Raw genomic sequence first — 14,090 nt, forward strand, 5'->3', positions numbered from 1 at the left:
GGAAGGTGGTGCAGAGTAAGTGTTCGCGCATCGCAGCAATTTTTTTATGATAGCTTGATGATCGATCGCACAGCGCGATAATGTACTTGCCAAGGATTTCAGACTCACATAAGTACTTTGTTTATTACAAAGCAGGTAAAAGGAGTAGTAAACAGCTCGGCGACTTCGCCCCGACAGAGATCGAGCCGCGCAAAAATGACTAGGAGATCTTCCGATAATTATAAGTGCCCTAAACGAAAGAGATCACGTATTTGGCAGCTTGGAAATGACTAGCGAAACTCTCCCTATAGGGTGTTTGTACGACACGGATAAAAATGAGTTGCGAAGGTGATCGAAGGTAATAAAGGCGGGGGCAAACAGTAGCACCGAATGAGATGAGTGAGCTGGTACAACCTTTTGATAACGACATTTTAACAGCCACATCAGGAGTGCTGCTACAAAAAAAATAATTGCTGGTGCTTTCCTGCAGCTGGGGACGAAGTCATCATGAATGCTGGCATCGTGTCCTTGTTCCACTTATTGCTGTGCTCCGCATTTCACGCGGCCGTGTCTACTGCATCAGAAAATATCCTTAGGTTCGGAACGCAAACTCCCCTGCGCGTCCCTCTTCACGACGGTGAATGGGCGTTGGAAGCGACTCGTAACCTGTCCGCTTGGCGCTCGCAGTTATTTATGTCCACAGAACAGGTAAATGCCACTTACCGATGCAATCATAACCCCGGTGGTTGGTAACCCAATCGTAACCGCCTGAGATTAAGTAAGACAATCCAAGGCTGGGTAGAATGCGATCAACAGTAGTGCTGGAAGCTCACCACATACTGGCCGACTTTGTAGCAGTGGGAGTTCCGTGGGTCTGAATGGGGTCGGATCGCTCCCAGCCTGAAAGCGCTTGGTGGTGTCAAACGTTCAAACACAACCAGCTGGTGAGCGCCCGATGCTTGTCGACTGCACGCACCAAGGGCTTTGGGAGGCATGCCCGCACTCCCAGTAGGATGTCCTTGTCGTGCTATCAGAGTACCACGTACTGCACGGAGGGCCATTCCTCTGTTTAGGCCGTACAGTGGCACCTCCCGTGAGCTATCGAAAGGGAGGCACGCACCTAAAAACACATTTTGACAACAGGCAGTTGTCCCCTGGGGAAGGCCTCCATGCTTTCCACGTTCCGTGGTTTGGATCGGGGTTGGTGTCCTCGTGATGGACCAAAAGCGCTGTTCAGATCTAAAACCTCCATCTCCCAAAACTCACACCGAACTGGATTTCCTCCCTTTTTACATACTCTCCCCTCACTGCCAGTATATCGTGTCGAAGAATAACCTGGACAAGACGAAGCATAAGTGGGACCGCTTCCACTTGTTCCAGCCCTTCATCAGCTGCCCGCCAGGGCGGCCGCTGCGCCGTGTGGGCCCGGAGGGTGATGGCGGCAAATGGCTCTGTGAGCCCGCTGTCCTAAAGGAACCGTGCACCGTCGTTTCCATGGGCAGCAACATGGCCTTCGGGTAGGATTGCCCGCTGCTGCACATGCGAAGTCGTGTAGGGCTTCTCTCGGCCGTGATGTGAGATATCCTTATTTCCACCGTTGTGCAGCAACTTCGTGTACATAGCCACTCTCATTATGCACTCCTCTCATTCCGTGCAACGCTGCAACCCGGACGTGGATTGATTCCCCATCACGCACATTGTCCGATCCCCTCATTTCTAATCTCGCGAGTAGAGCACAACATGGAGGCTATCACTGATACGTATCATGAAGTTAAGCTAAAGGTGCTGTCACTTGCTCGCATGCTGCTGTTGCCGCTACATCGCCAATCGTACGAATGTACGACAGGTTCGAAGAGGCCATCTTGAATGAGACGCCCTGCCAGGTTGTCACGCTAGATTGCACGGTGGAGGGCAAGAAGCTCTCAGACCGCCATACCTTCCACAGACTGTGTGTGGGGTCATCCGCCCTGGCTAATGTTGATACGACATTTGTGACGTACCGCCAGTTCGTTTCAGCGCTAGGGTTGCAGGAGATTCCCGTACTGAAGATCGACGTCGAGTCATTTGAGTTTCCGCTGTTCGGGGAGTGGCGTGAGCACTCGCGATCCCTGCCCGAGCAGATTGCCGTAGAAGTTCATTTGCACGAGAGGCGCCTGAACCACTCGGAATTGGAGTTGCGATCGCATTGGGGCCGTGGCGAGTTTGGTGTCATGGACTTAGCACTCTTTTTCTCGCACCTAGCTAACCTAGGCTACGGCATTGTCAGCCAGGAGATGAACAAATTATGTGTATCGTGCTCCGAATTCACATTGGTACGGGTTGAGGCATCAGTGCCGTACGGCGGCATGGATCCCGTATATACGGGATGGCACAGTACCTAATAAGCTTGCCTTAGTTAGCCTAGGACTGCTTGTCGTGTGAGATGCAGGGGCTGGGCAAGGATATGGTGGCTAATAGAATGCTGAGTGCGTGTGAGGACATCTACAGTTCACGGGCCATCATAGTTACTGTGCTTACATGCTTCAGCACAACAATGCCATCCGTGAAACGATCTATAATTACTATCACTCAATCATGTGTGTGCGGCCTAATCACTTCGACGACGGGAATTGGCAGTCGCCTCCATCTGAGGCAGGGTCTTATATTTCTGGGTTACACGGCATGAACGGTCCTAAGGCATTGGCTTCTGTACGCAGCAGCAGTACTCGGGAAGGCACCAAGGTAGGACCTTGTGTTATTCTGAAGATGGAGATGGATCACATCGGACGGATGTTATGCTTTGTATTTCGTTGTTGGGGGGGGATGTTAAAAGCTACTGTATCTAGTACACCATTTGAGGTCATCCAAGCATCTCCTACTACATTACCAGTGTTAACTGTAGTAATCTTGCCCTCTTAAGCTTAAGGTGTTAGGAGCCCTTCGGTATGATGCTTGGTGATTATTATAGCGGGCTACCACGCCAACGCTACCACGCCAACGCCGTTGGCGGTGAGAGGGTGGATACATTGTGTGGGCAAAGCTCGTCCTGAGAAAGGACGACGAGCACCGGGGGAGGGGCCTGGATTGGAGGTGAAGATTTTTGGTACAGTTTGCATAGCATTTAGCACCAGGGGATCTCCCCCTCTCCTGCGCATTGAAACACACGGGGGGGGGGGGCTTCACGACCATGCCACCATGGCCGTACAATCACGACCACATCATGACACGTGACCATGGATGCCTTCACGAACACCACCACCACCGCCACCACGACCATATAAGTCACGCGCTCCCCCCTTCCCCTCTCTTGCCCTCTCTTGGCAGCAGCTTCAATCGTGTGTGGTTCGTCTTTCCCCCCTTCCCCCCTCATCTACCCCCCAACCCCCCCTTCACAACCTTACCTGTCACCCCCTCGCATTCATTGCCCCGCACTCCCTCCTAACGCCACCCCCAACCCGCCCGTTCGTGTCGTACCGTAGTGTCCGGGCCGTACAGCTCCACCGTACGGCTGCCCACCACTGAGTTCAGCCTCCGCGCCAACAGCCCCATTCGGGAGCCCCAAATTCAGCAGTACTGGGAACAGCATGCGACTTACGAGGCGCTGGTCGAGGGCAACACCGGGGTGGGTGGGTGTTGCTTATTTAGGGGGGTCGGGGGTTCCGGAGGGGGCGGTACCAGAGCGGAAGGTATACCAAGGTAGATAGGTAGATAGATAGATAGATAGATAGGTATATATCTAGTAGAGAGAGAGGGGAGAGAGAGAGGGAGGGAGAGAGAGGGGGGGGCTGGATTTCTAAACCGTAGTGCAAAGAAACCGAGCCAAAGGGCACGTCGCCTGTCGCGGTAATAGACACAGGCCTGGAAAGGAAGAAGGAGTGGTCCGTACCGGCATGTACGACACCTCAGCAAGCTCGGCTCCGACTACGACTGGGCTTGCACGGATGCAACGAGGGGGATTTTGCCAATATGGCTCTCCTGTGAATGACAAACGCATTCCTACAAATACCGGGCGTACTAGGGTTGTGTCGAAGTGAAGAAATGCGGCCAAATACACACGAGACCACCTTCCTACCAGGCTGTGCCTGAAAAAACAGCCAGGGTTGGAATTACCGATCACCTTCGTCTGTGAGCAGATCCATGCAAAGCAAATTGTCCTCTACACTCGTTAAAAATGGTGGTAAGGTCCAACTGTGTTCCAACCACGCTTCTTAGGTCGGCCTAGGGCATCTAAAGAACTTAACCGCACCCAAAAGACATCAAAGCAATCACTCTGCTATAAAGCGAGCTGCTCCGTGCCTTACGCTATACGGTTACTTAAGCTCGGAACGTGGTCTGCACTTCCTGTTACAAGCAACTGAAAATGCGGCTTCCCGCCGCCATATGTGTGTGTGTGTTCCCCGTACCTGCAAACCGCCCAAATACGAGCCGAGGGCTCAGGGCTGCCAGATCACCTATAAGCACCATCCTACCTCGTACTTCAGACAAAGCAACTGATAAAGGATACTGACGACCAAAGGGAATGATAGAGGTGCGGTGGGACCATATACGTTCCAGCATCCTTGCCAGGCGTTCAGGTTCCCATTTCATAGCGTCCTTCATATGCAGTTCCGTTTATGTTGCTGGGCTTTGGAGGCAAACAGAGCACGAAGGGGCAAGTACCATGTCCCCAGGGGGCAGCCCTATGGCATAAAACGGGGGGTAACCCCCCCCTTAAGCGTAACCCAGGGTGTAGGGTTAGGGGTTACCCATGTGGCTATGTACGAAGGGAGGTGGGTAACCTAACCCCGGGGTAGGGGTAACCCCTTACCGAGGGGTAACCAAGGGGTCGGGGTAATACACTACTGATGGGTAACAGACAGGGTAACCCATGTTTACATTCACCTGCACCTGTCTCGCCTGTCTACACACACGCAAACATACATGTCTTCACCAATCACTTGTGAATGCCCAATTATCAACATTGACGCACCAAAACATGCCTTGTGTAGAAACCTAGACCTAAGGATAAGGCACACAGCTGCAGCCTAGATGCAAGGAGGAGGACGAAGAGGCGTACATAGGCAGAGCAAATTGGGGACCGCCGCCAGCGAGAAGCCGCCAGTGAAGCCAATAAATATTCCTATCAAAAGGTCCAGGCACTTACCGCCGCTCCGGACCCAAGACCTAAAACTCGCGGACCAGCCAACGGGCGGCAATGTAAGCTTACATTACCTTAAGGTCGGCCAGTAGCTTAAGTGCCCCGTCCCGACCTGCTACTTCCAGCTCTACGCACGACCTATGCAACACTATCCAGAGTCTGCTCGTTTTCAGAGCAGGCTCTCCTAAGAGCGTCGAAGGTCTTGGGCGGGAGATCCGACACCCCGAACACGGTCACACCCGGCGAAGTGTAAGGCATCCTCAGGTAAAAATCTACTAGTAGTACCTGCGACATACCGCAACATGCCCTTCGCATTTTTGGGCGGGGCCCCAGCGCGAAGCGCCCAGGGGGGCCCCGACCTGTAGGATTGCCCATGTCCGTGTGTGTGTGTGTGCGTGTGTGCGTGTGTAACGGACCAAACATAATATCTCGCCCGGCTGAAACGCGTTGTAGGTACTATTTATCATTCTCTATCGCAAGGTATCTCGCCTGTAGCCAACAAAAATCGTATGAGCACAAACAACTTTGGCTGCCTCAATTGACCGAGGCCAAAGTCACATCAATGCCTCTCGGGCTAAATTTAATCTCAAACGGTACCGCGTATCTCATATTTGAATTTTTAGATGACGGCGTATGATAACTCGAACTCCCAGGCCTTGAGTGTGTAACGGACCAAACATAATATTTCACCCGGCTGAAACGCGTTATCGGTACTATATAGCATTCTCTATTGCAAGGTATCTCGCATGTAGCTAACAAAGATCGTATGAGCACAAACAACTTTGGCTGCCTCCATTGACCGAGCTCATAGTCACATCAACGCCTCTCGGGCTAAATTTCATCTCAAAAAGGTGCCGTGTATCTCATCATTGCTTTCCGAGATGACAGCGTATGATAACTTGAACACCCAGCTTGTGTTACCATTTGCCCGCACGGGCATTCCGACTTGCCACCAGCAGGCCGACAAATTTGCTTACATTTCTCTATGAAATACGCAAGCTGCTCATTTGTATTTACTTTAGCCAATGCTCGGGGCCTCCGGAGACTTGCGGTGTGCCCCGATGAAGCCCGCGGCTGTGGGGCGGATTGCTGAGGCCGCTGGCGCTTCGGGGATAAACATCACAGACAGCACCGAAATTCACCCAGCTTTCGTTACCATTTCCCCGCACGGGCATTCCGACTTGCGGTCTGCCGCACTGTCCATGCTGCATGCACCCAGGATGGATGCGATTCGCGTCGAGCCCGCAGGCGGTGCTGACGATTCCGCCGGTGCAAGCTTAGCTCTCACACCATCAGCACTGCTCCAACAAAGCACATCTCCCACCGCGTTGACACTACCCATCAATTGTCACACGTGCCGCGCTAGCTACCGGCCTGTACGGATGCAGGGGGGGCCCGCCCTTTTTCCGGCTTCGAGGAAGCCGACACCCGACTTGTCCCACAGTGCTGTACCGTTGGTTGACAGACATTCGGGCCTCGTGTTTGATGTTGTCGCGACTTCGGTGTACTCAGGTGTACGGCGTATCATGTTATTGATCGCTAGCGTAACTGTTTAAGCGGACCAAATTATTGGCATTGTAAGCCTAAGCTGAGTTTGGAAATCGGCTACTTCAGTTTCTGGAAAGCGGCATAAGCGACCGGACACCCAGCAAAACCTTGTGATACTAAATCTTCCTAACTGCGGCGTAAGCAATCTCTTCCACCTCCCTATTTTATTTACTGAATGCCTTAGTCTGAGCAAGTGGAGTGGGAATAACATCACCAAGATTACGTGCTTGGATACAGTAGCACCAAATGAGATGAGTGAGCTGGTACAACCTTTTGATAACGACATTTTAACAGCCACATCAGGAGTGCTGCTACAAGAAAATTGATCGCTGGTACTTTCCTGGGCACGAAGTCATCATGAATGCTGGCATCGTGTCCTTGTTCCACTTATTGCTGTGCTCCGTATTTCACGCGGCCGTGTCTACTGCATCAGAGAATATTCTTAGGTTTGGAACGCAGACTCCCCTGCGCGTCCCTCTTCACGACGGTGAATGGGCGTTGGAAGCGACTCGTAACCTGTCCGCTTGGCGCTCGCAGTTATTTATGTCCACAGAACAGGTAAATGCCACTTACCGATGCAATCATAACCCCGGTGGTTGGTAACCCAATCGTAACCGCCTGAGATTAAGTAAGACAATCCAAGGCTGGGTAGAATGCGATCATCGGGGGAACTTCAAATTTACAGAGCTTTCCCCCGACAGCAGTGCTGGAAGCTCACCACATACTGGCCGACTAGACCTAGATCGTCGGCTACTTTGTAGCAGTGGGTGTAACAAAGCAAAGGCGTAACCCGGGATGCTCAGTTGGGCCTTGCGTCGTTACATTGCCCCCCCTTTAGCAATGGACGTCCGCGGCCATTATATCGAGCATTGGAGCCATCCCACCTCACGCATTGTGCGCTGGTTTATCCATTACCCATGATATCGCTTTCTGCGATATCTGCTTGTTGTCAGAATCGAACCACCGACCCGAAGATTTCATCGGAAGTCGTGCGGCCCCGTCTCGATACCATTGTAGCAAAGCAAAGGCGTAACCCGGGATGCTCAGTTGGGCCTTGCGTCGTTACAGTGGGAGTTCCGTGGGTCTGAATGGGGGCGGTTCGATCCCAGCCTGAAAGCGCTTGGAGGTGTCAAAGGTTCAAACACAACCAGCTGGTGAGCGCCCGATGCTTGTCGACTGCACGCACCAAGGGCTTTGGGAGGTATGCCTGCACTCCCAGTAGAATGTCCATCGTGAGATGGGACCCGCCCTGCTGCAATCGGGCCACCTCCATGTCGTGCTATCAGAGTACCACGTACCGCATGGAGGGCCATTCCTCTGCTTAGGCCGTACAGAGGCACCTCCCGTGAGCTATCGAAAGGCAGGCACGCACCTAAAAACACATTTTGATAACAGGCAGTTGTCCCCTGGGGAAGGCCTCCATGCTTTCCACGTTCCGTGGTTTGGATCGGGGTTGGTGTCCTCGTGATGGACCACAAGCGCTGTTCAGATCTAAAACCTCCATCTCCCAAAACTCACACCGAACTGGATTTCCCCCCTATTTACATACTCTTCCCCTCACTGCCAGTATATCGTGTCGAAGAATAACCTGGACAAGACGAAGCATAAATGGGACCGCTTCCGCTTCTTCCAGCCCTTCATCAGCTGCCCGCCAGGGCGGCCGCTGCGCCGTGTGGGTCCCGAGGGTGATGGCGGCAAATGGCTCTGTGAGCCCGCTGCCCTAAAGGAACCGTGCACCGTCATTTCCATGGGCAGCAACATGGCCTTCGGGTAGGATTGCCCGCTGCTGCACATGCGAAGTCGTGTAGGGCTTCTCTCGGCCGTGATGTGAGATATCCTTATTTCCACTGTTGTGCAGCAACTTCATGTACATAGCCACTCTCATTATGCACTCCTCTCATTCCGTGCAACGCTGCAACCCGGACGTGGATTGATTCCGCACATTGTCCGATCCCCTCATTTCTAATCTCGCGAGTAGTGCACAACATGGAGGCTATCACTGATACGTATCACGAAGTTAAGCTAAAGGTGCTGCCACTTGTTCGCATGCTGCTGTTGCCGCTACATTTTGCCAAACGTACAAATGTACGACAGGTTCGAAGAGGCCATCTTGAATGAGACGCGCTGCCAGGTGGTCACGCTAGATTGCACGGTGGAGGGCAAGAAGCTCTCAGACCGCCATACCTTCCACAGACTGTGTGTGGGGTCATCCGCCTTGGCTAATGTTGATACGACATTTGTGACGTACCGCCAGTTCGTTTCAGCGCTAGGGTTGCAGGAGATTCCCGTACTGAAAATCGACGTCGAGTCATTTGAGTTTCCGCTGTTCGGGGAGTGGCGTGAGCACTCGCGATCCCTGCCCGAGCAGATTGCCGTAGAAGTTCATTTGCGCGAGAAGCACCTGAACCACTCGCAATCGGAGTTGCGATCGCATTGGGGCCGTGGCGAGTTTGGTGTCATGGACTTAGCACTCTTTTTCTCGCACCTAGCTAACCTGGGCTACGGCATTGTCAGCCAGGAGATCAACAGGCTTTCGCTATATTGCTCCGAATTCACGTTGTTACGAGTTGAGGCGGCGGTGCCGTACAAAGGCGGCTCTGTGGTACAACATAGATGACGCAGCCCGCCCTTTGCATCCGCTGTCAGCGGGCGTGCAGTCGCGCCTTCGTTGGGTTTACATGCCGGGTGGACAGAGGGCACGGTGCAAGAGGTCGATGACGAACCGTAACGAGTTCATTCCGGTCGATGCCGCAGGATGGCGTTTTACCTCGTTGTGGATCGCGATACATGGATGGGAGAGTACAGAGTATTTCGTTTGGAAGTGCACGCGTCGCGACTTTGCTTGCACAGTGCTCTTCAGCGCTGAGATACTCGCCGTGAGCTGCGATAGCAGCTGTGCATGAAAGGGTGGGTGCGTAGAAGGCGGTGCGGAAGAGATGCTCGTGCTCGCGCAGCGTGTGATGGCTGCAGTAAAAGCGAACGGTGCGGTCAGGAATTACTAGGGAAAATCACGAAGGCACAGGTCAACCTGTGTAGTAGAAAAATCCACACGCTTCACGTTGGTGGACTTGGATAGACTGCCACAACGCAGGTCATATTTTGAGTTGAACAGGGAGAAGTACGTCAGATATGGCTGTACGGCTGTTACGGCTAGCGACTTCGGGAAATGGACTGTCTAACGTCACGTGTTGACTTGAATGTCGTGATATTGTACGGGTTTGAACATGATGTCGTATGCGGAGTGAGAACCCTGCCTCATCTTCTGCATGCCAAATCCGGGGCAAGGAGTTACCTGTCGGCGTTTGCACGACTTGGTATGTAGTAAGGATAATATTCAGCGATGTATCATCCGTGGTGGCTTCTTTGCTGTGATGATCGTCGGGAAGGAGCAGGATAGGGGGTGCATAGGTTCTTGTGGGATCTGAGATGATCAGGAAGGCTCCTGCAAGTGTGCTCTGCGCTCTCTCTCTCTCTCTCTGCGGTGCGGCCTCCAGTTGTTGAAAAAATGGACAGCCAGGTCACGCGATAACATGGTCCTAGAACCGTGAGCCCGTAATGCTGTTGCGATAATAGCAGTCCGAGGCTGGAGCTGATATGTTCATTACGCATGGCAAAACACCTTAAGAAGCTAGGTGCAACATTTGCTCACACACAAACGTACACACGTTCTCAAAGAAATCTACCTACACCACACATACACCTTCATGAAGGGAAACTACTAGGCCTCGACATCCGAGGACTCCAACTCCGACGCCTCTTCGCTGTCCCAGGCGTCGCCGCCCTCCACGTTCTGCGGTTGGCGCCGCGTAGCCAGGAGGCCCTCCGCTATGACCCGTGGGTCGCCCAACAGCTCCTCTGGACTGAGCAGCCCAACAGGTGGCGGAAGCAACTTGAAACCACCGCTGCCTCCCCTGTCCCTGCATCCGCCTTCCCTTTCCTCCGCAGCAACGGCAGTGGTACCCACCACGGCCTCTTTGGCACTGCCGCCCAGACTCGCCTCCGCAGCACCGTCCTCGCCGCGCTTACCACCATTACCTTCGGCTGGGACTCCCGAGACGCCAGCCGGGCTCCTCCCATCATCCCCTTCACCTCCGCTACGGCCAGGCCGGTAGCTCATGCAGCTGCCTCCTGATCCGGACCCACGTCCGCCATCGTGCTCCTTTCCGTCCTTACCACCATTCTTATCACCACCATCATCGTCGCCGTCGTCATCATCATCGTCGCTGCCATAACCGCCAAGTAGAGTTGTCAGACCGGCTGCAGTACCGGCGCCGCCATCCCCGCTGCCGCGGCTACCCGGCGCATCCTGTGCTGACCACGCACGTGGTGCGCTTAGCGACCGTCCTTGATCACCACCGTGGCTTCCAGGGGTTTGGGACACAGCAGTGGCTGCAGCTGGCTGTGCTGCACCACTCGGCCCCGCCGTTGTCGAGATGTTCGCGGATGGCTTCACTGGGGGCGGCTCCGATTTGGCAAAGCGGAGTGTGCCCGCTGGCGTAGAAGCGGTGGCGGTGGCGGCGGTGGTTGACAGAGCCGCGGTAGTCGTGAGCGGAGAGGCGAGGGCGGCGGCGCCGCTGGAGGCGTCCGTGCGTGCGCGCTTGCTGCTGGGAATCTCACCCGCAGCGGAGGGGGAGGCGGCTGCGGACTACGCGGGGAAGAGGGAGCGGGGAGGAGGGCAGGGTTGTTAGGATATATACGAAAGCTGCCGACTTGGGCATGAAGGCTGGAAAAGTGAAGAGATGCAACAGCAGAAGGGGGGAGACAGGAGGAGGCGAAAGGCGACAGTTGTTCGGCTCTAAGCCACCTTAGGGGCGACCTTAGGGGTGCACTTCTCACTGACTAAAGTGGTGAGAGGGCGGGGAAAGACGAACCACGAACGAGTGAAGCTGCTGCCAGGGCAAGAGGGCGGGGAGAGGAAACCTCGCGGCCGTAGGCGCAGGGGTGTTCTCTCCCCCCCAAAAACGTGCGGCTTACCGCAGTTCATATTTGGGAGTACATCGCTACACCTGCTAAAGAAACTCCTACGGTGTTTGCCTCTAATCGCTGAACTGCCGTACCCGGGGCGTCTGTTGCTGCTTCGACCCCACCGGCTTGACCTTGACCGGCAGCAGCAGGGGCGCAGGCCTGCAGGGAGTAGAGCGTCGAGAGTACGACAGAGGGGGAACTTACGGAAGTGGGACATGGACACAATGAGAGACAATTAACGTACTCCGTGCCCTTGCTTCACCCCGGGGGGTTACGGAGGGAAAACACGTCAACAAAACTTCAGGAACGAGCCTAAATGTAGATGTTGCGAGCAATGGCACCTGATTCCGTATGGCAGGTACGAGAACAGCAGCAAGAAGGCGGTTTCCAGGGTCCAGAATGCAGCAGCAGCAGTAGCAGTTGCAAAAACAGCACGCGCTCCTGCACATGACGGCGCTCACTGTACCGTCGACACCCATGTACGGCCAATACGAGCCATAACCCAGCCGGCCTGGTAGAAGGCAGCAGCCCCCTGTCTCCTGCTCTGTTGTACGTGTTTCTATGTACGGCTGTAAACACGCAAATAGAGTTTAGCTCATTACCGCACCCGCCAGTGCACCACGATGTAAAAGACAAAACCCGCCAGCGTCGTACTCCCTCATCCTTGTTATGATGATTCACACCGTAGCTTCCTCCTTCCAATGTCCTTGCTAGCTCCCCCAAAAAGATCGAACCTCTCTTCGCCCTGTCCCCCCGACCAATCGCACCGGGTCGAGACACCTGGCGGGCCCCGCAAACTCGCTGCCGCGCTGCCGCCGCTGCTCCGTCGTGTCAGCGCCGCTGCCTGCTGTGCTGCCGCTGCCGCCGCCTCTGCTTCGACCCGGGCGCGTTCTCGCTCCCACAGCTCCTTCTCCTTGTCCTCTATCTCCACTTCCTGCGCGCCGTAACATGGCAGCTAAGGAACGGCAAACCCAAAGAAAAAACACGCGCTAAAGACAACACGAGCGGGCCCAGACGTGACTCGGATGCATTGGGCCAGGGAGCAGGAGGCCAGGGGCCGGCTAGTTGCGGCGACCGAGGCTGAGTATGACTCTGTTGCAGGACGGTATCCGGCACACCGCCCTTCAAGGCGGCACCGCGCGCTCACGTTCCTGTCTCGTCATGTCATGTTCTGTTCTGTCCTGCATGTCGCCGTCTGCCAAAGACGGCCCCGTAAAAGGTGCACAGGCTGGTGGATGAGGAGGGCATCACTAAACACATCGCAGTTCACACCCCGCGCAAGCGCAACACACATACACGCACATATATACACACACACGGGCCTCTTACCTTGTACCGCAGGGAGTTGTTAAAATCCCGTAGGTACTGCAAGTCGCCTTTGTCGAATGCTGCAACAAAGCCGGCGGAAAGAGAGGATGAAGTTTGTATGATGCGAAATTGCAAAAACGCAACTGGCCATTGTCGCGGGAGGTGGGGAAAGAGAGTTCTTACTCATGGAGCTCTAGACACTTGTCAGGGTTGGGCCTTACGAAGAGCCTCCCCTTGGGTTCTTGCCGCTGGGTTCTTGCGGGGATAAACACGGGTGGCCGTGGGCGTCCTTAACCACAGCAGCTAGCAGCTTCGTGCTAAACTACATAATGACGGGTATCCTATTTTTATCAAGGATTGTGATCCCCGTTTGCGGTTGCGGTATCGAGCTGTGCCAAGTATTCAGAAGGGTCGCACTTGAGGTTGGGCGGCTGAGGTAAAGCATGTTTTTGGATGGGTTCTGTTTTGAGATGGTTTGCGCCTTGCGGGGGGGGGGGGAAAGTGCGTGTGCGCACGCACTGAAGCCTCGTTGAGGGTCCGGTTATCGTTTCCTCTTTCCCGCCACCCCACTAGACTACTACCGCTTACCGCCCCGTCCAAACAGCCAGCCACTTCTCTGCGTCTGCTCCTCAACTGTGGGGACAAGTGAAGGACAGTTACAGTTCACCGGTGGTCTGGAAGTGCCAATCAGCAATGTGGACATCTGCAACTACTTACTATCAGCGACCATCTTTTGGTAGTTGTCATCCAGCTCAACGCCTTCTGACGCAACAGTGTGCGTCTGGAATCGACCCTGGCAAGTTGACACCACTTCTGATCGTTACCTTTGCCTGTGTATTTTTCCTTTGAAGCATAATACTCTTACCGACATCGTGTAAGCCTCGACGTCGTGCCCTGTGTCCTGCCTGTTTTGTTAGTCGGCCAATGCTGGTGCTCTGTCAACGTGCGTTTCATAAATCCACGATGACAAACATTTTTGGCCGTCTTCCATAAGATTATGTTAAACCAAGTTTCAGGGCTAGCATGAGGCACATGGATCGACGAACTCACGAGCTTCCCTTGCAGCTGTCCTCTAACAGTAGCACCGTTAGCCTATGATAGAGCATTGGGAAGTACTAGAAGTTCGTTTTACTTAGCTCCAAAGGTACCTTGCTATCGCTATACGGTTAGCAAC

At 54.2% G+C, this 14,090-nt stretch overlaps 2 protein-coding genes across 2 annotated transcripts; one reads left to right on the forward strand and one right to left on the reverse strand.

Annotated features, from left to right (window-relative positions):
* Positions 1 to 672: 672 nt before the first annotated feature.
* VOLCADRAFT_97397 (uncharacterized protein) lies at positions 673 to 9,260 on the forward strand (the record flags this gene model as incomplete). The annotated part of the gene is made up of 8 exons (XM_002956333.1): positions 673 to 687; positions 1,294 to 1,496; positions 1,826 to 2,291; positions 2,676 to 2,700; positions 3,438 to 3,584; positions 6,315 to 6,364; positions 8,211 to 8,413; positions 8,738 to 9,260. The coding sequence occupies 8 exons, from the start codon at positions 673 to 675 to the stop codon at positions 9,258 to 9,260; spliced, it is 1,632 nt and encodes a 543-aa protein (XP_002956379.1).
* A 1,101-nt stretch (positions 9,261 to 10,361) lies between these two features.
* Positions 10,362 to 13,646, reverse strand: VOLCADRAFT_97398 (uncharacterized protein; the record flags this gene model as incomplete). Its single annotated transcript, XM_002956389.1, has 6 exons — positions 10,362 to 11,288; positions 11,701 to 11,767; positions 12,376 to 12,542; positions 12,938 to 12,996; positions 13,505 to 13,549; positions 13,634 to 13,646. 6 exons carry the CDS (start codon positions 13,644 to 13,646, stop codon positions 10,362 to 10,364), a joined length of 1,278 nt encoding a protein of 425 aa, XP_002956435.1.
* Between the last annotated feature and the right edge of the window lie 444 nt (positions 13,647 to 14,090).

Source organism: Volvox carteri (genome assembly GCF_000143455.1).
Source record: "Volvox carteri f. nagariensis unplaced genomic scaffold VOLCAscaffold_60, whole genome shotgun sequence".
NCBI lineage: Eukaryota > Viridiplantae > Chlorophyta > Chlorophyceae > Chlamydomonadales > Volvocaceae > Volvox > Volvox carteri.